Here is a 24065-nt window from a genome sequence, read left to right as displayed (position 1 = left end):
TTCCACCAAATATAATCGACAGTTTAAGCACCCCTTCCAATGTTGCGGTACGTGAAAATCAAAACATCAGCCTAACATGCAAGGCTGAAGGCTTCCCAGAACCAAAAGTAATGTGGAGACGAGGTGACAACCAGGAAATCTTAGTGGATCGAAAAAAGAAAGGTAAAACAACATTCATACTTAACGTAAACATAACCCTACGTAAACGTATAGTTAATCAAAGCAGAATATTCCTAACAGTCAATCACAGCGTAAATACTTCATGTTTGAACTAGACTCTAAATCAATAATTAAACAAGGAGTAAGGAAAATTAACCAGCCAAATTCGAACTTGTGCACGATCAAGTCAATTCACTAAACAGTTTAGTCTTAGAGGGGACATTTCAAGCTTGTGCCTAATTCACATTTGGAAAATTGTAATTTTATTTGATAAAAGGAAGATTTCAGAACTGTAAAGAGTCAATGAATAGTTCAATCACGACAAAGAAAACAATAACAAATTTCGTTTTTTCTTTGAATGGATTAGAGCAGAGATTTGAAGAAAAATTTGAAAACTCCCAGGCTTCATCGCTCTGAAACTTTAAAGTATCTTAGTATTAAGAACAAATGTTAATGGTAGTTAGTGATGGGTGTAAATTTACCTTGACCAGTTAAAATTCAGTCTGACAAGAAAATTTACCAATTTTACTTTTTTAACTCTTTGCAACACCTTTCTTAACATATAATTTATAAGAGCAATTAAAATCAAACCTTCTTCCCACAAATGTGATAAGTCCAAAATGGGAAAACCGATAATCAAAAATTTCGACCGTTATTTCCATCCAATAGATTAGGTCCTGTCCAATTAAATTGGGTCAGTCAGTCGACGAACAAAGCACGGAAACTCTAGATAAATCTCTATTTATCTCTGCTAGCACTGAAAACTCACTAGTCTGTTATTCTGTCTAACTTTTGATAGCCCTGTTTTTTCAACATTCCTTTTAACATCGAATAAACTGCAAACTCAAGTCCATTCCTACATAAAATGTGACTCCAGTAAGCGAATGACGCTTTGCATTGCAAATGAAGAAAACTACTCCACTATAAGTTTATAAGGAGTTATTGGATTGTAACTTTTTCTATCCCGCTTACTTATTATTGGAGAAAAGAAACCAATGCATGAATTAATGTGGCGTAATCCCGAAATGGCTTTGATAGGTAAGATTTCCAACTGCAATTACTGGAAGTTTCCGAACTTTAAAATTTTCGAGATTTTCTTGAATAATTGAATGAATTCAGGAATTGAATTTACCCTAGAGTTTTTCTACGTCTAGCTGTCACAAAATCTGGTCAGTTATCTGCTTAACAGCGACCTGTCAAGTAGCAAAGTAATTTGTAACACTTTTACTGAAATATAAACAAAATACGACTAATTCAGAGACGCTTTCAGAAATATGTCCGCCCACAAACTTCCAGGGCAAAAAAAGTCTATTATTTAGGCCCCTTCAAGTTCTTTGTCGTAAACTTCGAGTGACTTGCATGGATAATTAATTAATATGAGTCGTTTTTACACTCCATTTTTAACGACTTCAAAGGATTCCGGAGAAAAAGTTACTTCAAAACTTCTTAATGTTTTAATGCCGTAAGTTCAAATTGTTCCCGGAGAGGTTTTTTTATGGATTAGTAACTTTAAAGTTGAAAAGACTAATACAGTTCTTTGATGCTTTGCATAATTCCCAACTCCAGTTAAAGTAACAAAAACTTGTCCGTTTTTTTTCTGACTCGCTTTCTTTATTATAAAGTTGCTGTTTTCACCTTGCGGACCGCAAGTAACTCCGGATTGTGTTCGTTTCGTTTAATAAAATTTTAAGTGACAGTTTACAAAAGCTGACTAGTTTTTGTTTAGAATTCTTTCGTAGTTAAAATTAAGTAAATTGGTTGGTTTTTATACCATTTTAATTTCAGAAAATTGGATTGCTATTTTTTAAAGAAATAAAATATTTACTATATACGGTGTATAGTAGGTAAATTATAAAATATAAGAAAAAACTGATACAGTAGTACGCTTAAAGCCGTATTAATTTTTTTTAATTGAAAGTAAAAGCAGTTTTAGACCGATGAAGGATGCGAGTTCTGAAATTGTTGGCTTCCATTATAATTCGTAATTCTTATTGACACTAATGATAAATATTTTTCTTTGTTGAATAACACGTAACCAAACTTTCAGTCAATTAACTGTAAATAATCCAGTTATTAACTCATATAAGATAATTCAATCAAAGAATAAAAACATTTATTTGAGCAATTACACCGTTATGTATGAGATAACAAAATCCGTGTGACACTCCACATTCCCATTAATCTTTTCCTGGAGGGACCAGCAGAACATAAACAGACAAAACGACGTAAAAAAACCAAATGTCTGACTTATAGAACACGAAAAATCCCCTCTGACAACACGAATGAATCAATAAGTAAATAGGCTTTTGTAACTCAATTATAATGTTGAGCTGCTAGCTAGACTCCGACTAAAGCGAGAGAATTTTTTATTACAAATCTGATGTTTGCTATGCCCAATTCAATTTTTTAGTTAAAAATACTACAACGCAATCACAGTTTTTTACGTATTTAAAGAGAAGTACAATAGATAGAAAAACGTGCAACCGTTTTTGTGCGTGCCAAAACGGTTTTGGTTTGAGTGCTGTGTGACGTCACAAGGCACGTTTCAGTTCGGCCACGTTTAGCCATTGTGATGTTGTTTCCTTTGGTGTGATAATGAATTCCTCTTTTACTTGTTTATCAATTACTATTGTTTTTAGAGGCTTCTAACTATTTAAACAATTTTTCTAAGGTTTAGGACTCAGGTAAAGGACAATTTTTAGGAGGTTTTCTATAGTATTTACAAGCCCTGGCCGTTTTAAATGATTTTTCTTGGGATTAGGACACTTGTAGTGTCCTCTGACAAATTTTAGGAGGCGTTCAATAGCATTTAGAGGCTTCTGGAATTTTGCAAAGGCCTCTGACAATTTTTAGGAGGTTTAAGAAAGTATTTTGAACTATCTGGTCATTCTAAACGAGTTTTTAAAAGGTTAGGACAAGGTTGTAGAGTCCTCTGACAATTTTTAAGACGTTTTCTAAAGTATTTAGAAGCTTCTGTCCAATTTAAAATTTTGTTTTAAGGTTTAGGACTCTTGTAAAGGCCTCTGACAATTTTTAAGAGGTGTTGGGACTTTTGCGATTGGCGTTGGTTAGGTTAGGTTAGGTTAAAAGATGACCTTCTGGATCATTTCAAAACATTTTTCAATATTTCTAAGTTTTCTGCACAATTTCTATACCTTACAGAAGAGATTTACACTGTTTGCAACATTTTTAGATCTTTTGCAACCTTTCTAAGCCTTCTGCAGCATTTCTAGACATTTAAGAAGATTTTTACACATTTTGCACCAGTTTTAAGAATTTCTGCAACATTTTTAGACCTCCTAAAACATTTTTCGTTATTTGGCAACATTTATAAGTTTTCTGCTCTATTGCTAGACGTTTTACAACCTTTGTAGACCCTCTGCAACATTTTTAGAGCCTCAGCAACATTTCCAGGCTTTTTTCAACTTTTGTAGATCTTCTGAAATATTTTTAGAACTTGCTGCAACATTTCCAACCCTACTGCAATATTTCTAGGTTTACTAGCCTTTTAAACCTTTTTGAAACAGTTTTAGACCTCCAAAAGCATTTTTGGATCTTCGGCAACATTTACAGGGTTTTTCCAAGTTTTGTAGACCCTCTGCAACATAGTATTTTAAAGTTTTTGGTCATTTAAATAATTTTTCTATGGGTGAGGATACTTGTAGAGTGTAATAAATTAAGGAAATTAATAATCACTAACTATTAAAAGTAAGTAATTTTGGACGCTAGTGAATTATTAGATTGAGTTTTTTTACGAATCCTTCTTCACCCATTTTGAGGACACTTTATGCAGTTGTAAACTTTTTTTTGATAAGTGAATATATTTAAAACATAACAAAAAGTATAAAACATAGGTTAGGATGCACGCAAGACAACAAAAAATTGATAGTAAATTAATAGTATTGAAATAGGTAAAGTAGGAATTCTAGAAACGTGCCTCGTGACGTAGTAGCATAGTTTCATACTACCTACATAATTATTGTTTTGGTGAAATTGCTATTTTTAATCAAAAATAAATATGGTGCAAAATTATATGTATAAGGAATAAAAACTTATTTTTGAAAAATGCAGCATATTTTACAATTTATATAATGCTGAAACCGGTTTTGGTATCACATTTAACCGCCTAATTGGGAGTATTAATGAAGTACGAGGGACGCAAAATGTCCCTTCCTAATTATTTTTGTACATCTTAATGAATTTCGTGCAGTATTGTATTTCCCAATCTACACTGTAATTAGTGCAGACCACGCAAACAAGAAAAAATACAAGCAGCTTAAATCCTCTAGAATAGAAACAAAAACGAAAACACCCTGCTAGGAGTAATCTTAATAACATATAAACACATTCAGTGTCACAGGGTGAGCAATAAAAATTCTTTAGTTAAAATTACATTGTTACAGTAGCCATTTTCGAGGGAGAAAACCTGAATCTAACCCGCATAAGCAGGACTGAGATGGGGGTTTACCTCTGCATAGCCACGAACGCAGTGCCGCCGTCTGTCAGCAAAAGGGTAGTTGTTGACGTAGAATGTAAGTACCTTTCTGCTGTTTTGCACCCTTGTTTATTGTTCTATAGATCCTATAATACAGAAAAAGGAGGTAAATATTTAAAATATGAGGGCAGAATGGATGTTTTCAGTTTAGGAAGAAGAAGTTAAAGTTTAGACGCTGCCAGACTCTCGGATGTTGTTAAATGCAAATTCATGTTAGAATTGCCGTAGAAAAACGTTTATTGTTTGCGGGTTGAACACGGCAGTTAGTATTTATTTTACGGCCCTAAAAATAAATCGAGCAGTCAAAAGATATTTGTTACACGTTACACGTTTCCTTAGACCTTAAAAAGCATGTGTTCATAGAGAAATTACCTGTCTGGCAACCGCTTTGGTAGATATAAAATAGAAATCATTTTTGTTGCTGTTAAGGTAAAAGGCAATTTATTTTGTTTTCCACATATTTTCAGCCGTAGAAACGTATATTTTCCAGACGTATTCCTACAGTGAGCCGCACGACGTCCTCCGCCATCTTGAGCGCGTTATATTTGTGACATCTTGTAGCTATTCATTTCTCAGCGGGTTATGTTTATATCTCATATCTGTCACCCGAAAACAAGTTATACTGAGGGAGTGTTGTATCGCGGTGAACTTTGAACCTTTTTTCAGGACTGTTTAATATAACAGAGTGTTTTTTAGTAAGGAAGCTCTGGATATTGATCAATTGGTAATATTTTCAGTTCCGCCAATGATCTGGGTACCTAATCAGTTAGTCGGAGCTCCCGCAGGGACTGACGTTACTTTAGATTGCCATACCGAAGCCCATCCTAAAGCAATCAGCTATTGGGTTCGTGACAATGTGATGTTACTTCCTACAAAAAAATATGGGAGTGACCTCACCGAGAACAGCTACATGTGAGTTTATTTCAGATTCAATTTTCTCAGTCACATATAGGCTTAATGTCCCGAGTAGGTTAAAGAATATCAATATCCTTAAGGCGCCAATAGTACGTCTGTTTTCGTCGGCGAAAAATCCAATTTCGACCCATTAATAATTCCTGAATTCTGTTTCAGGGCACACATGAAATTGACTGTCCGAAACCTCCAGACGATCGACTTCGGCAACTATCGGTGCATCTCGAAGAATTCCCTCGGGGAAACCGAAGGCTCCATCAGGCTCTACGGTAAATAAAATTCACCTACAAATGCGTAATTTGTCTAGTCCTTCTTGTTTTTCCTCTTTAAAACCGAACTAGGTGTATACTCCAAACAGCTTCTAGTTTATCAACTTGATGTTAGTTTTTTGAATATACAGAAAGCACTCTTAAAGAAACTCTTCCTTGAGTTGATTTAATTGGCATTTTCATCAAATAGTGAATTTCTTAAGATGTAATGGCCAAGGAGAACATTTGTTTTGGCAACATAGCAAAAACAAACGAAAGAAGAAATAGTAGGATTAGATCAAGAAGAATTTTTGTATTTCTGTTATTCTCTCTAACATTAAAAAACAACAACAAATTGGTAAAAAGACCTTGTTGATTGTCAAAATCAAGTTATAAAAAGACAGAAAACATAAATTTAACGATTTTGAGTGAATGTAAAAGACTATTCTGTGGAAGGCTAAAGAGATGAGATGTCAAAAAGCATAAACAAAAAAGTTAAAATTGTGTTTTACTGACCAGTTGATTTGTTTATTTTATGCTATTATAATAATAATAATAATGTGTTATAAACCTTTCAACATATTTTCAAGCAACAAGTGCTTTAGACTTTCCGAGAAGTTTATAAACTTGACAGAGGTCTCTAGAATAATTTTAGAAATTCAAGATGCCTTTAAGTACTACTGAAAAATTGCCAGAAGCATTTACATGTCAAATGTTTTTTTTTGAGGCCTCTAAAAGTGTGTTAAACATTCCAAAAAGTTTTTAAACTTGACAAAGGCCTTTACAATAAATTTCCAAGTGTAGTAAACTTTCCAGCGTTTTTTTAAAATTGGTATTATTTTAGGAATTTCAAAGGCTTATAAATACTACTGAAAATTTGCCAAAAATTTCTAGATGTCTCTGATACAAGTGTCTTAAACTGTATATTTTTAAGTAATAAATTTGCTTAACTGGTCAATTACTGGCTAATCTAAAATGAAAAAAATATACAAATATCAATTAACTTACAAAGTTTGCCCACAAAAAAAAAAACAATCAGGAAAACCCACACAATATTATGATTGTCTGTGTAAGAAAGCAAATATTTGTATAGTGATAATGAACTTGTTATTGAGTTTTGCACTTTGTCTTGTTCCAGACAATCTGACTTAAATATAAACATAAATTTTATTATTAAATGTACGATGAAGAGAGAAGGAAGAAAGTGGATCTAAGATTACAAAAATATAAAAATAGTGATACTTTTTAACACCTTACCTTAACTAACAGTGTGGTGTACCAGAATAAGGAGGGTCAAAAAAGTAAGTTTCAGCTTATCCCCGACTAATTATTTCCCCATTATTAGGTTAATATAGCAAAATTCAGAGAAAAATCACTTTTGCTAATCAAAATTGCAGTTACGCCCCTTAGTGGCCATTTCAGAAACTTGAAAATTCTTTAAATTTTTCTCTTGGCCGTTTTAGCAATAATATACAATAATAATTTTCCCAAAAAGGCAAAAATACTGCTTTCATTTTAATTATTCTGGTATTTGAATATTCAGTTCTAATTTACCACTTCTTCTGGGCTTTATACATTTTTAGCTTTTTGCCTATATGCAATTAACTTACACTATAAATTTCTTGTCATGGTAACTAAATTGTAAAACTAAATTGTGATGCCTGCCGGAAGATAAATATATTAAAAAACAGGTGGAATTTTTAACAAACTGATATTTGAATATATGTTACCCTTACTGAAAATATTGGAAATTTTTTAGGTCATAACTGGGGTCCAATGTACGTAATGATCTGGTAGTTTTGAATCTCGAAGACAAGTAGATTATTTGCTGCTCAATAATTTGGAATTTTCGCACCGACAAACTTTGCAACCGATAACGAATATGACAATATATAAGTTTAATTGAACGGAGGAAGGAACAAAGAGGCATTCAACTTGCCGAATTATTTAGAAGTTAGCTTTGCTCTATAAATTGGTCTGTGCTATTGAAATCTTCCGTATGATTTCCTAAACTTTCTAAGATCTAATATAGATTAAAACTTTTCGCTCAACCCTCTGAACAATGGTGGTACTTTTTAAATGAATGGAATTTTAACAGCTACGTTTAATCAAAGAAAATGTACAAATGAATAGTCAGGTTTTTATTATTTGCCTCTTTTTTTAGTTTCTGAGACAGTAAAAAAACTTTTGGGGGTCTGTTTGGGTAAATTGGCATTACAAAATTATAACGCAGAAACGCGAAATCTCCACCCTTATGGACCGGTTCTCACGGTAAATAAAATACCCTTACAACCCCAACAAATACGTAATTTGTCTGGTCGTTTTCTCTTCTTCCGAAACAAAATTGAAATATGGCCGAATCGACGATGGCAGCGATCAGTCACTCCCGAGAGGATTAATCAAAATTCCAGGACCAGAAGGCACGGACACATTGTTTTTTGAGGATTTTACACATTCTTCTCACTGAGAATTTATTTGGATTATCATGCTTAAAAGCGTGCTTTGATTAATGGAATACTCTCAATCATTTACGCTTGTTATGTTACTCCTGATTTGACAATATAATTTTACTGAATATCAATGACTTTGATTGATATTTACCACATGAATTAAGTTTCAGAAATGTAATGTTGGTTATAATTCAACGTTGGTCTATTTCTTATATTTAGATGGGATTCTTATATAAGAGAATGGGGAGATCCTTTCAACTTTTTTGAAAAAAAAAATGTAAAGTGCTCTTTTTGTACTTATTTTACTTAATTTAAGGTCCTTAAATATGCTCTTTGATGTGCATTGGAATCCTCCTGGAGCAAAATTAAAAATTGTCAAAATTGCATTTTTTTGCAAAAGTACCATTTTTTCAATTTTTGAATGATTGAAGGATAAAAAATACTAAAAAATGAGCCAAAACTGGCATCTCTAGCTCTTCTTGTTACCGAGATATTGAATTTCAAAAAGTAGTGAAAAAAGACCATTAATACTCCCCAATTCTTTCAATTTTTTTGGAAAAGGAAAATCTTAAAGTGCTTCTTTTGTACTTATTTTATTTAATTTCAGGTCCTTTGGTATAAATATGCTCTTTGATGTGCATTGGAACCCTCCTGGAGCAAAATTAAAAATTGCCAAAATTGCACTTTTTGCAAAAATAGCATTCTTTCAATTTTTTTTAAAAATTTAAAATTTTAAAGTGCTTTTTTTGTACTTATTTTTCTTAATTTAAGGTACTTTGGTATAAATATGCTCTTTGATGTGCATTGGAGCCCTCCTGGAGCAAAATTAAAAATTGCCAAAATTACACTTTTTGCAATAAGTAGAATTTTTCCAAATTTAGAAACGTTGAAAGTGTTTTTTTTTGTAATTATTTCACCTATATTAAGGTCCTTTGGTACAAATATGCCCTTTGCTGTGCAGTGGAACCCTTCTGGAGCAAAACAAAAAATTGGCATAAAGACAATTTTGAGAAAAAATGTAATTTTTCCAAATTTTTAATGGTTTAAAGGGCTAAAGTGCTTTTTTGTGCTTATTTCACCTAATTTAAGGTTCTTTGTATGAATAAGCTGTGTATTGAAATCCTTCTGGAGCAAAATAAAAAATTGGCATAATAGCACTTATTTTTTAAAAGTTGAAAGTGCTTTTATGTGCTTATTTCAAGTAACTTAATGTCCTTTAGTGTAAATATTTCCTTTGCTCTACATGGGAAACCTTCTGGAGCAAAAAATTTATGACCAAAAATGGTATTTTTCCAATTTTTTAAAGGTTTAAAGTGCTTTTTTATTTTTTTAGTATAAATATGTTCTTTGCTGTGCATTGAAACCTTTCTGGAGCAAAATAAGAACATAATTTGCAGTTTTAACCAAAATTTATATTATATATTTTATTTTTTAAGGGTCTTGAGTAGCTCCTTTATTTGAAATCCTTTCAGTTTCATTTAAAAAAACCTTAAAAAATACTACAAAATAGGCCAAAATTAGTAATTCTACCTCTTCACGTTTCCGAGATATTAAATTGTATCTTTTTATTTTAACTATCAATTTTATTAAATCTCCATTATAAAGACGAGAAAAATCCAACCAAATCACTTTAGCAGTTCTTACAACAATGCCTAGTTCTCCAAGAAGAAAAACTTATTGATCTGTATTACTAAGGTGAGCTGTAAGTTTAGATATTTTATTATCACTTTTTTTTGTCAGAATTATTGTTCAAAATGTTTGTGCTTAAATTAGTGAAATCAATCATTTGAAGCTCTATATCATATTCAAGCAATAATATGATTGAAACCAAACTAAATAAATATACTAGTGGAGTGAAAGATTATGAATGGCATTAAACAAGAAAAACCACCGACAAAATGGGGATGTTCATTTCAGACATCCAACTTTAACGATCAGTTATCAATATTCACCGAAAAACTTTCCTCAACAGATTAACCATATATTAGGAAGTTTTGGAGTTTGCAAAAAGGGAGAAACTTTACGATTTATATTTTATGGAGACGGACGTTCGCTAAGAAAGAATCTTTCAATACGTCTTATAAATTAAAAAAATAAGTTGTACCTTTTTGTCCTTGTGGAAGTGGTGTAAATTTTTAATAAATTCCAGGAAGTTTGTTCAGTAACATACACAATAAAGGTCGGTTGTTTTCTGCTTTATATTCTAGCTACATAAGTTGCAATTTAGAAGTTGAGATATTGTATACTGGGTTTTTGTTACAGAAATTCCTATGCCAACTACCATATCCAGGCCTACGGAAGTTAGAAGTTCTATTCGACAAAGTGAGTATTTGATTGGTGTTTCTTTTTCGTGTACTTTTACTCAGAGTGGGTTTAGTCACAGCTGACGTTAAATAATCGATTCCTAGAGTAAAAGTTTCCACAACGAAACCTTCCCTAGAATGCAGGAGACTAGTATACTCCTGATAGTTCAAGTTTAACCAATTCATCTTGAGCACAACATGACAATTTATTTGGGTATTTCCTATTCAAGAAAACATGTACTGTTTCTTATAAAGTTAAATATATTACACATTGGGACGTATTTTTAAAGCTTTAACTTCGCCCAAGGTATTAAAATAATTCTATTGGCGCAGTCAATAAGGTTCGTTCTAATTGAAGTGCTTTAGGAACCCAATATTTCTTCAAAAGCTATAAACTAGGTAAATCCCCAATAAACACATAGCTATGACTAAAAGCCCTTAATACAACCCTGAGAATGCTGTATGGTGTCGAAATTGCCCGCTTTCCTTAGTTAGGTATTTATTTTTGCATATTCAGAAAACGGCACGGCGGGCATACGCCCTGCGAAATACATCTAAACGACTTAACTTTGCCAGTTTCCGTGTAAATGAGATCATGTTTAATTTAAAATGCCTTCCATCTTGCTGCTACAGGGGCCAGTAAGTGGACTGCTCTAAGCTTTGTTTGTTAGTCCTCCAATTATTTTTAATCGCATTATTTTAGTTTGGGGTTTCACTCCTTGCACGTCATTTATTTTCTCTCCCTCACTTTCAGGCGTAGTTATATTACTCAATATAGTCAGCACGTCAAACAACTTCATCAGAATTTTCCCTAAATTGAACTTCCAAATTGAAATTACTTTTTCCCACACACTGTAATATTATCTTCTTTATATTAACTTACAATCATATATCGAACTTGTTTTAGTACTTAACACTGATAAAAATATGTATTTCATGTTAGAACATTTCAGTGATATATGTTTTACTTAAACTGGGTGAAAATTGCAGTTTTTCTTTAGATGATGCAAATAAAGACGTTGCTAGTTTGCACTGTCAGGCTGATATTCGCTATAATAAATTCTCCCAAACGCAGCTAACATTTTCTTAGACCTCATGTGGAATATGCGTAATATGTGAGGAACAGCGTTGTTAAGGAAGGTTATTTATTATTCCCACTATTTTATTCCCGGATAGTAAGACAACAATATAGTACGAATTAATTTGAGTCAGGTTTATGGTACGTTATTTCAGTTTTTGTGAGGTAATATTTTTTTAGTAGGTTATCAGTATACAAAATACTACAAAAACTAGAAATATCGGGCAATTATTGGTCAATAGTCTTTCTGAATAAAGATGGATATGTACACACAGGTGTGATAAAAGATAAACCGTGTTAAATGCATGCGCTCACAGTCATTTTCTGACTGAATTTAAGGTCCTTTGGTATTAATATGCCCTTTGCTGTGCATTGAAACCCTCCCGGAGCAAAATAAAAAATTGCGAAAATTGAACTTCTTGTAAAAACAGCATATTTTTTGACACACGTTATTTTGGCCCTAAATTACTCCTTTATTTGACAAGTTACGTCAAAATGTCATAGAAAACAAAAGATAGATCAGATTTCAAGGTTTCCAAAAATATCCCCACATGAGTTGATTGATAACACCGTTTGGCCGCTAGAGGGCGTCAAATTTCCTTTACCATAATATCACATATTATATTGTAAATATTTTTTACTCAGATTTCATGTATCTCTTAATCCGGCCGAGTTCCTGGCAAAGAAATGGTTAAAATGTTAAATTTTAGGTCTAACTCTGTTAGTTTTTGAGATATCAAAAAACCGACTGCACCAACGTCTTTTCCGGGAAATTTTAACATAAAATGACACCGAGACATCAACTGTAACTTGACAAATAAAAAAGTTGTTTTTTTGACGGTTCCAGGTCGCCATTTTGAATTTTCTGTCAAAATATTGACTTGCTAAAGAGGAGACTTTCACGTAGTTTCTAGAAATGACAGACAAAATAGCTTTCCAGGCCGCCATTTTGAATTTCCTGTCAAAATATTGATTTGCACCTCATTTTAAAGGACATTTCACATAGTTTCAAGAAATGACAGACAAAATGGCTTTCCAGGCCGCCATTTTGAATTTTCTGTCAAAATATTGATTTGCACCTCATTTTAAAGGACATTTCACATAGTTTCAAGAAATGACAGACAAAATGGCGTCCCAAGCCGCCATTTTGAATTTTCTCCCAAAATATTGACTTGCACCTCATTTTAAAGGAAATTTCACGTAGTTTCTAGAAATGACAGACAAAATGGCATCACAGGCCGCCATTTTGAATTTCCTGTCAAAATATTGACTTGCACCCCATTATAAAGGAAAATTCACGTAGTTTCAAGAAATGACAGACAAAATGGCGTTCCAAGCCGCCATTACCTTATTTACCAGGGTGGTCAAATAGGGTTTAAAGGGTTTAAAAATTGGTATATTGAATCACTGTAACTCTCAAAACAGCCAAGTTAAGGAATGGAAAATGGAAACTGTCAAATTCTGTGCAATTTCAATTAACAGTCGACCATCACTTACAAGATTCACTTTGATGTGACAAAATTTTCTTGTCAAAATTCACACCAATGGAAATATAAAGTTCATTATGATACTTTTGCCACCACTTATAAATTATAAATTTAATAAACATGAACTGAATTTCTGACAGTTTTGACGTATGTCTTTGTAGTATGATAGTTAACGAGTAGAGAGATGCAGTTTGTGCTACCACTCGAATATGTTACAACTAAAACTTTTGTTTACGTTTTGACAGCTGTGACACCGCTGTCAATTTAGAAATTAATTTGCTCAACTGTGAAAATACCGACATAGAGCTATAAAATGCTGTTTGGAGTGATATTTTAATACTATTTAAAGAAAATAAAACTTAAGCTACTTAATACCTTTATAATGGTATTTTTAAGAGTTGTTACATGATTGTCTATTCAGAATGTAGTTTCTCAAGATCATTTTCATAAACTTATTATTATATATTGTTCCATTTGACAGATCAAAATTACTAAATTAGAGAGTTGTCGCAACTACAATTCAGCTGCTAAGCTAGGAACAAATAATTTCATTCAAGTTTTTAAACAGATGTATGTAAAAACCGAACTAAACATTGGGCAGACAAATAATCAAAATTAATGAAAATGATTATTAATGTTTACAAAATGATTTTTGCAAGAAAAGACGTTTGACAACATCGCATCAAAATTTTCGACTACTTCGAATTTCTTAAGGTGTTCTGTCTTTGTCTCTCGCATTTATTTATCCATGTTTCTCTGTCTGTTCATCCCTATGGTTGGCTTTTCTTTTTGATTTGATCTCATTGCAAAATTATTCTTTCCAGAGCTTTTAGACTAAAATAAAAGCAATTTGAAATTCGAAATAGTCTCTTGGAAAGACCCAACTAGTCAGAACATTTCTAAGTCTTTTGGTTCTACCTCTAAACAGTTTGTGCAGACAATATTTTATTTTAAACTGTTATCGACCTGCCATGGACAAACGCATCTGCAATAGCAATTAATTCCCCCTAGTAGGAAAATAGCTGTTTGGATTCATTATTCATAATTTGTCCGAGCTTAGCGTCGAGTAACAACAATAAATATGCAATTTAGAACACCACTCAAGCCTAAGGCAACACTAAATTTGGTTTGATCTGCAAAAACCAACTTTCCGCACGAGGGGTTATGTAACTATTTGCTCCTTCGTGAGTTCTATATAAATCTTTCGTAGTTAACTTGGTTAAGACAAGATTAAGGAAACTAACTGCGGATTTCCAGGCTTTTCTAAACAATTAATCCACCATTGCGAGTCTACGAATGATTATTAGATCAACTAATTGCTGGAAATTTCAATGTGTGGGAGAAGTGATATATGCTGTTCAGGTTGATATGTTAAATAAAATTTCTTCCTAAAAAATCCAAGAAGGATAAAGGAAGAGAAAACGGAAGATAATATAAATCCAATGCTTAAGGGATGGAATTGACACCGAGTTGGACAAGCCATTGTTCTGTCATTTAGTTCAATTCAATAACTGACATGAATTGCATTCCAAGTATTTACTAACATTCAAGAGAAACAATTAAATTTCTGACGATGCGGAAATACTGTTTAAAACGGTTGCTTGTGTTCTGCATCAGATTACTCCTTCTTAATTATATTTGGTTAAAACAATTACCAAAGTGTTTTATGGCTAGGTTTTAGTTAAACGACATTTCCATTATCAATCCTGACAAACAAAAACGATCACTTTTAAGTTGCTGTTTATAATCACGAATTTAATAGAGATTCAAGAAAGTCTATGCTTGGTAACCAATTGAAGTGTAATTGTTTTTGCTTTGACTGGAAATCGGTTTGGATTATATATTTAGATTGGTTAATAGGAAATGGATAACCATTATTCATTAGTTAAGTCATCATGCTAATGTGTGATTTAATAGCTGAAAAATCGATTGATGAAATATATTCAGTTTTAGAGAATTTTATTAATCAACTCTTTAGAATAATTATACATTATTAAATAATATGATTTTGAAATATTGTCAAATATCGACATGTAACTTGACTGTTTAAATTGTCAGAAACATAGTTTGAACAAACAAAAAAGACAAAATCGCTGATAAAATCTTCTTAGAGTAAGAAATTATCTGTTTTAGGCACATTTTTTAAATCCTTATCAAGTTTCCTATTCAACAACCTGAAAACATACTACAAAATTTGGTACCTACTTGGTACCCAACTAACCTACCTACTAACCTACTAGGAGTGAGAAAATGCACATATTGAAATTCTTATTAAATTTTCTATTCGATATCCTGAAAAAACACTACAAAATATACACTTCAGTCATGGAGAGAAGCGGTGTCAAATTAGAACTGCAAAAACACAGTTTGTGGGTACAGTCAGAGACAAAATCGCTGGTAAAACCCACTTGAAGTGAGAAAATGACAATTTTAAACACATTTTTGGAACCCTCATTAAATTTCCTATCCTATAACCTAAAAAAAACGCTGTAAAAGTTGTTACAGTCAGTGAGAAAAGCGGTGTTAAAATTGGAATTGTTGGAAACACAGTTTGAAAGGACAGTCAAGGACAAAATCGCTGGTAAAACCCCCTTGGAGTAAGAAAATTATTGTTTTAAGCACATTTCTAGAATCCTCATTAAATTGCCTATTCTGTATCTTAAAAGTACAAAATTTAATACAGTCAGGAAGAAAAGCGGTGTCAAACTTGAAATAACACTGCATAATAAAACATGTGGATTTGTCAATTCGCATAATATAAAATGTTTCCACATAATGGCAATGGTCTTAAAAACGGTAGATTATATAACAAAAACCTGGAAAACGGTGCAAGAACCGCAAAAGCGGTAGATATACCGATTTAACCGTAGACCTGGCAACATTGATTAAAATCTATATCTATCAAAATGAATGAATAGAGTGTAATCTGCCTGAAATTTGTCGAATTTTACCTACACTACAGCACAACTGATGGAAATACTGTTGCCAAGTGGCTACCATTCACCAGAGTACAGAAAATCCATCTAGAATTTCCAGATTACATACAGGGTGTCCCAGAACATAGAAAGATAAAATGCATGGCAGTATTTTCAACATATAAGGGATTCAAGAAGATTTTCTTGGGTGTACACACAAAACAAATTTATCTAGGTGATCTTCTAATTTATAGATAACGACTTGCACGTAACAGGAAAATATATACTTAACATTATGTATATATACATATAGAAAACAGGTTCGAAAAACAAAATATATATATACCGACCAGCTGCCCATCCATTTTCGCCTGGAAGTTGGAGAAAACTTTAAACAGGAAAATCCTGTCTCCCAAAAGATCGGAGACATATTGAAATCGCCAACTGTGTTAAAAGTGCCATTAAGTTACGCATTCCAACGTACAAGTGACGTGGAAAGTCCGTGACAATAAAAAGCACTTTATTTAAATGTAACAAGTTGAAGTTTCGGCCATAGTTGTGTAGAAAGCACCTGCTTGTATGGGTAGCGAAATGAAACTGCAAAAGCGCAACATTTATCGCGAACGAAAATAGCATGTTCCATGTCTTTGCTCAACTTTGCCCATTATATCAGACGCGTATACACAGAGTAGGACTCGGGGAAAATGTAAATCTTCCTCGTGGTTTTAGTCTGCGGCACGTATTCGTGCGAGATGATAAGTTAAACAACTGTAGGTACTTAAGGTGAGTTTGATTAGGAAATATTAGCTCACTCCTTGGAGTACTGCAAAGCTATTTGCTAAGTAGAATTATTATGACAAACAAATTTCAGCTAATACGAGGTAATTAATTTCGGAATTGGTGCAATTTTATTAGTATTACACTGAAAATTGCGATACGTCCATAATGATTTAGTAATGAAATGATTAGACTCCCTTTCACTTGGCTGGGATAGAAATTAAGTTGCCAAAATTCAGGAGAAAGCATTAATTTAAGCAGATCTAAAAATCAAATTTTGCAAACATAAGTACTCAAGTACTTCAAACATGAACATTTACTTGAAAACCAAATTTTGACAACAAAATGACTTACAAACTTAAAATTGACTGGATAGTCATGAAAATTAACTAAAAAATTGTTAATAACTCAAAGAAATTGAGATGTGAAAATTGGGTTGAAAACTCAAAACTGGCTTTAAAATAATCAAATCTAATAAATGCTAACTTGTTTTAGTTTAAACTACTTAGAGGGTGATATGACATTATTTTCATTTGATATATTGTTTTATTAAATGTGAAAATAATCGTTATTTAGGTATTAAGTGTGAAAACTGACCATAAATCTGAAAATAATCAAAATCGTAAAAATACACTTAAGAATTATGAAATGTTACTTAAAAGCCAAATTTTCTCTGTATTAGAAACTTAAAATTAACTTCAAAATCATAAAAATTAATTGAAAACTGACAATTGAATCCAAATGCATTAAAATTTACTTGAATTTTTAATTGAAAAACAAATTTTGACGTTAAAATCACGTTAAATGTCTTAAAAACTTAAATTTTATTTGAAAATTAAGTGTAAACTATCACAGTCACTAACACAAAGACAGCTTGTTTCACAACTTTCAAGGCAATTAACTAGCTTAACACATTCTTCCTTTCTTCTTTTCTGCCGCTAAAAAAGCTTAGATCTTCTTTAAAATAGATTTGGTTTTTGAAATCTATCAGTTAGCAGTATTCTATCAAAGTTTCAGGGCAATTAGCCAGCTCAATTATTTCTACAAATTCTTCCATTAGTTTCGATATTGATGGAACTTAGTTCTTCTTCTTAAAGTATATTTGGTCTCAATCAACTCAATTATTTAAATTTTGGGACAATCAGCTAGTCGAGTCACTTCCTTCTTCTCTTCTTTACTGACTTTTTTGAATTTTTCTTTAAAATATTTGTTTGGCGTTTGAAATCGATTAGTTCGAAATTTCGGTGCAATAAAAAAGTGTGTTTCATTTAAAAGACTAATTTTAGAATTTGCAAAGTTGTCTTGATGTAGGGATTGACTACTACTACTACTACTACTACTCAGAATAACCCCAAAATATACAGGATGTGCTAATGAAAATAATGAAGATTTGACTACACTTGCACAGTGGAGGATAAGGACAACTTTAAGTATCTCAGAAACTGTAGCTAATTAAATTTTGGTCGTAAAACAGTAAAATAAACTAACTGAAAAATTTACTAACTAACAAGAACAAAAAACGGATAAAGTTTTCAGACATTTTAAGAAACCCGATAATTTTATGCAGTGAAAAGCAAATTGATAATGAGTCCCACTGATCGTTTCTCTAAAATTTGAATTAGTTTAATAACTGACGCCAATTGCATTCCTTTCCTTTATTAACTCGAAGAAAGAACGATTAAATTTCTAAAGAGACGGCAGGGACTCCCGCAGCTAACAATTGCTTGTTATGGCTTCTTGAACTCAATTTTTCCCAATGTAATAACAAATAATATTAAGTTTGTATTATTAGTTTCAAGGGTCAAAAGTACATTACAGCGGTCATAATGATGATACTACACAGATAATCTGGAGAAATGGAGTAATACCCTCTACTCAGTTATCGTCGGTTTAAATTCCTACCCTCCTAATTGATGCTTGTATGCTAAACAATTTTTCGTGTTATTCTTTGAAAGTGAAACAACACTCATTATATCTTTTTCAGATACTACCAAGAAAAACGAGGGAAAAATATCGCCAGAAGGGCAAATGAAGAGTAAAATGACGTCTTCATCTCTTGAAAGCGGAGAGCCATCTCAGCACAAAAAAGTGGAAACTAGGCAGGAACACGGAACTAGATATCATACGCCGTCGAGCCCTCAAATGTCCGGTAAGTCACCTGAAACTAGATTTGTTTGCAGTTTTTTCCAAGCGTAAACAAACCCAACTAAATGCGGTTCGAAATTAAGCTTTTTCTTTTATTAACGCGGAAGATATTAATTGGATTGGTTTAATTTTGCGCTTCATTCGATCCTATTTATTGCATGGCTAGAATAATAAATCGGCTAAAATTGGTTTAACTACCGTTTACACTTTTTAAACAACCAAGCTTACAGTACGCAAATTGTTGGATCCAATATGGCTCTTTTCCCTAATGCTTTGTTTACAAGCAACCCTTAAACAGGGTATGTAAAAGCTTTCACAAGAGAGATATTGATGGTGTAAACCGATGAATAATACATAAAAAGAAGCATCAGAGTCCAAACCGGGAACAAATTTATTACTAAATTATTTGAAACGACCCAATAAAAATCCAGAAAGAGAAAAACTATAAAAGCATTTCTCTGCACCATTTCGAAGAAATCGATTGGTGCCGTGATATTTGCACGATCTGACATTTTATCCCTGATCCTTTAAATATGCATGCTTATGTTTCAGTTCTTTTCTCTAGTCCTGAGGACATTTTTATTCTAAAGAAATTGAATCAACTTTTTATTGGAACTTATAGACAACAAGGGGCCAATACGATTGTTTCTGCCTGACATTTTTCAATATAAATCAGTCAATTGTGATTTTTTTCCTATTAATTTTAAATAAAGCTCTTCTCTACTTTATCTGTCACTATCAGCCATCAATGATATAATTTTATTGAACCTGAACGTATAAAATATTTGCAACGTGTTTGATTTATACATAAATAAATCAAGTTTTTTCACATTGAGTAATGAATTTCCACCCTTCTAAAATTGTGGTTACATGTAATTTGTTTTAGTTTTTCATTGTACAGAGTACACCAACAAAATTCGTTAATTAGTTGCTTCAACAGAAAAAATCGTTGATTGCAGTACTTAGAATTTATGACGAATATAAGTACAGTGTGTTACTAAACTATTTACTTTTCAACATGTTTGATTTTGGAATGAATATATAAACTATTTTCAATATGTACAGGTTGTTCCAAAAGTAAAAAAACATCAAAGTTGTGTATATTGACTGTAAGAGTGAAAACTGACAATTGTTCTCAAAATAATAAAAATTCAGGGAAATTGAGTTTAAAACCGACAATTGACGTTATGTACAAAATCATAAAAATTTACATTAAAATTATAAAAATTGTGAAATTTCACTTCAAAACCAAATTTTGACGTGAAATTCACGTGTACTGTCGTGGAAACTTAAAATTAACATCAAAATCATAAGAATTGACCTAATCACTGAAAACTTACTGATGGAAAACTGTCAGTTAATTTTAAAATCATGTATATTGTCTTAGAAACTTGAAACTTTGTCATTTGATTTCAAATTCATGAAAATTGATTTAAAATACAAATTTTGACGTTAAAATAATCTCTTAAAAGCTTAAAATTTACTTCTAACTTATAAAAATGCACTTCAAACGCATGCAAATTGACTTATTTACTGAAAATTGGAAAACTGTCAATTGATTTAAAATTTATTAGAATTGACTTAAAAGGCAAATTTTGACGTTAAAATCAGTCTTAGAAGCTAATATTGACTCCACACGCATAAAAGTGACTACTCACGGAAAATTGACTGGAAAACAGTCAAATGATTTCAAATTTATGAAAATTGACTTGAGAGTTTACTTGAAAACCAAATTTTAACATCAAAATTACGTGTACTGTCTTAAAATTGATTTTAAAATCTTGAAAATTGAGTGGAAGAATTTCAATTAGTTTCAAAATCATAAAAACGCACTTCAAAATTATAAAATGTCACTTGAAACCAAAAATTAAGACGTCAAAATCACGTGAATTGTCTTAGAGACCTAAAATTGACTTCAAAATTAAAAAAATTCACTTGAAACCAAAAATTAAGACGTCAAAATCACGTGAATTGTCTTAGAGACCTAAAATTGACTTCAAAATCATAAAAATTTACTTCAAAGACGTGCAAAGACTTAATCACTGAAAAACTGCCAATTGATTTTAAATTTATGAAAATTGACATGAAAATCAAATTTGGACATCAAAGTCACATGTAGGTACTCTCTTACTTAAAATGATTGTTTTAATCACTGAAATTGACTGGAAAACTGTCAATTGATTTTAAACATGAAAATTTACGTACAAATTATTAACAATTCGGGAAAATTGAGTTGGATACTGAATGTTATGTTCAAGATCATGAAAATTTACTTCAAAGTCGTAAAAAATTAGTTAAAAAATTTTTAAAAAAAGGACATTAATGATATTATCTTTTATTTCCTTAAAATAAACTCAAACATTGGGTAATCCATTTGTAAAAATACAATTTTGATACTTTTTTTACTTTTGAAACAACCTGTACATATTGAAAATAACTTTGAAATATATATTCAACAGAAGGTTTTAATACTAAATGTTGAATGAATGAATGACCCTGTATATTGAAAATATCTTTTAAATTACACAATACTATAATTTTCAGTTGACAATCCCTTATTGTAATTTCGGTTCCTCTTTGTTTTATTGGTAAAAAAATCTAAAACATTCCCAGCACGTTTTTAACAGCAAACAGAGACGTCTCTATGGACAGCGTTACCTAAATAATTGTATGGGGACGTAATAATAATTTAATTTGAGCAAAAAAAAATGGATTAAACAAATCCACCGTTAAAATTACATACCAGGACAATAATTGGAATATATTCCTTTAGGACGACTGAGCGAGGAGGCAATAGCTCGTTTCGATTACAGACCCGCTTGGGAGAACTAATGCTTACTTAGTTTCCAGTTAGCAGTTTGCTTATGCATTTCTAGCTTTTAATTAATTAATTAAGAGGGAAGTGTAAATCACTAATTAAAAAAAATCTGTTAACCTGAACATAATAAAACTTCAGTTTAAAAACAGTCGATTTGATGTAAAAATAATGTTTTTATTCCAGGATGCGTCAGCATGGCCAGATGGACGTTTCCCCAGTTCGCAGCTGTGATCCTCAACTGTTTTTTCTATCAGCGCTTTGTTTAAACATATGTTAACTTTTTTAAATAAAAAAAACTGTATTGTTAACTTTCCCATCTCTCTGTAACAGTCAAGTACTAGTTTAACACTTCCAAAGACCAAAATGGCGAAAGTGAATATCCACTTGATTAATCAGAAATGCGGCTAATTAACGTTTCAGAAACTACCCTTAACTTAATACCTGTAACGCAATTTATGGCCAATGATTGACACTTTTGATCGAAGCTCAATCGAGGGAGAATTATTGATTGGTCTTTTTGGCTACCGGTATAATTTTATCTGAACCCACCCTTTTGCGGTCATAACTCTAATTTAGGCAGGTCATATAAGCAAAATTATGTACAGGGTGTAAGGTAAATAACACTTTTATTTCAAGGAGAAACATTAGGAAAGGGAACTGGTTTTCATGAAATTAGCTGGAAAATCAGAACATTTAAAAATGTACAGCACTGTAAAAAATTACTCGTAAAATATTACTCATTCATGTCTATCAATCAAAACTTTTAAAAATCTTATGAAACCTACCTTTGGAGGTTTAAGTTAAAGAACAGAAAATTATTGCACTACATTAAAGAAGTTACGAACTTTTAGCTTATTGTGTGTGTCCCAAATTCACTGGTCTCTAATGACATCAAATTAATATAATAGACTTTTCGTAGACCACAAATTAATTAAATTATTTTCTAAAATTAATTTAAAGTTAAAATTCAGATTGACGTTTAACTGTAACCATTTTGTGTGTAATAACATTCTTAACTAATAAAAATTGAAAACATTGTCTAGATTCCCATTAAACCTTGTTGAGTAGGAAATTAAATTTGGGACACATTGCATACAAAACCAATTCGGTAATAACATATAAATATTTCGTATTCTAAAAAATAACAGATATTTATTTAAAAATATATTTCTCACACACTTGACTGTACACACTTGCAAAAGCATTTCAAGGGAGGTCTCCAAAATAGAACATCTTTGACTAATGCTAAGCCTTCTCATATCATAGATAGTTGCCTAGTAAAACTTGTTATATCTATTATGTGTTGGTAATATTTAATAATGCTTAATTGTCCTTTAGTTGAAGCAGAAGTAGAAATGTGACATTAATTTTACTCTAATGTATTTAAGCATAGACCATTGTGCATATAAGATCTTGGAACCTCAGGTTTTGGTATTACAGTTCTGATTAGCACAATTATTGTAAGAAAGTTATAATTTTTTAAGAATAACTCACTGGCAAGCAATTTAGTTTGGTTAGTTAACTTTAGTACTAGAACAGGTTTAAATTAAATATAAAACAAGATTAGTTGCTTGCCAGTGTAGTTTGTTATTAACTTTGATACTAGCTGGATTTACATTAACTTAATCACAACTTTGTTAAATTATGTGAAAATATCATTCAAACCAAACCATATCTTTCAACGATATCAGTATTAGAATTAAAATGCATCTATGATGGTGTAGTTACTTATTAGTGAATACCTATGTTATGTTGTTTATTTTTCAGAATTGCAAATTGTAAAAATTTAATGCTCAAATGTTTGTCAACGAATATTTTAATTACTGTATAAAACATAATTTGTATATATCTGTATAAATATTTACCCCAAGAGAATAAATTAATAACTAAGGTGTTTAACTTGGTTTTATTATAAACATGAATAAACCTATGATTGCTAGTAATTTCAAAAACTTTGAAAAAATAAAAGGGCAGTGCACTAATTTTTGGGTAAATTTTTCAAAAAATTTTCCATTCTGCTCACAAGAAAGTAATAAATGGGGTTATCACGTGACGTTGAGCAGGCAGGGCTAAGTTGTACCGTTTGGCCGCTAGAGGCGTCAAAGTTGATTGTTTTTTCCAGATATTTTCATGAATATCTCGAAAACGGACCTTGAAAAAAAAAAACTGGATTTCTGACTTTTTCGGAAAAATTTTTGATTTTTGAAAAATGTCTTTCACTGCCTAAATCGCTTTAGGTTAATGATAAAAATGTGACGTAGACTGTCATTTGTCAGAA

General features: G+C 31.7%; 1 protein-coding gene across 2 annotated transcripts in view; it reads left to right on the top strand.

Annotated features, from left to right (window-relative positions):
• The window catches only part of DIP-delta (Dpr-interacting protein delta), an 83599-nt gene extending 59913 nt beyond the window's left edge, over positions 1–23686 (top strand). Inside the window, exons 4-10 of one of the 2 annotated variants that reach the window (XM_081993943.1) lie at positions 1–162; positions 4566–4691; positions 5392–5566; positions 5726–5835; positions 10527–10586; positions 18809–18973; positions 21971–23686. In XM_081993943.1, the coding sequence (XP_081850069.1) occupies positions 1–162; positions 4566–4691; positions 5392–5566; positions 5726–5835; positions 10527–10586; positions 18809–18973; positions 21971–22053 (881 nt within the window). In that variant the 3' untranslated portion in view covers positions 22054–23686. Of the gene's footprint in view, positions 163–4562; positions 4692–5391; positions 5567–5725; positions 5836–10526; positions 10587–18808; positions 18974–21970 lie in introns of both variants that reach the window. The other variant, XM_081993941.1, reaches the window with a different exon arrangement.
• The last annotated feature ends 379 nt before the right edge of the window (positions 23687–24065 follow it).

Source organism: Ips typographus, linkage group LG16 (assembly GCF_016097725.1).
Source record: "Ips typographus isolate SLU linkage group LG16, UJ_Ityp_2.0, whole genome shotgun sequence".
In the NCBI taxonomy this organism is placed as follows: domain Eukaryota; kingdom Metazoa; phylum Arthropoda; class Insecta; order Coleoptera; family Curculionidae; genus Ips; species Ips typographus.
Note: the sequence above shows the minus strand (reverse complement) of the source record. Positions and strands in the feature narration are given on the sequence as shown.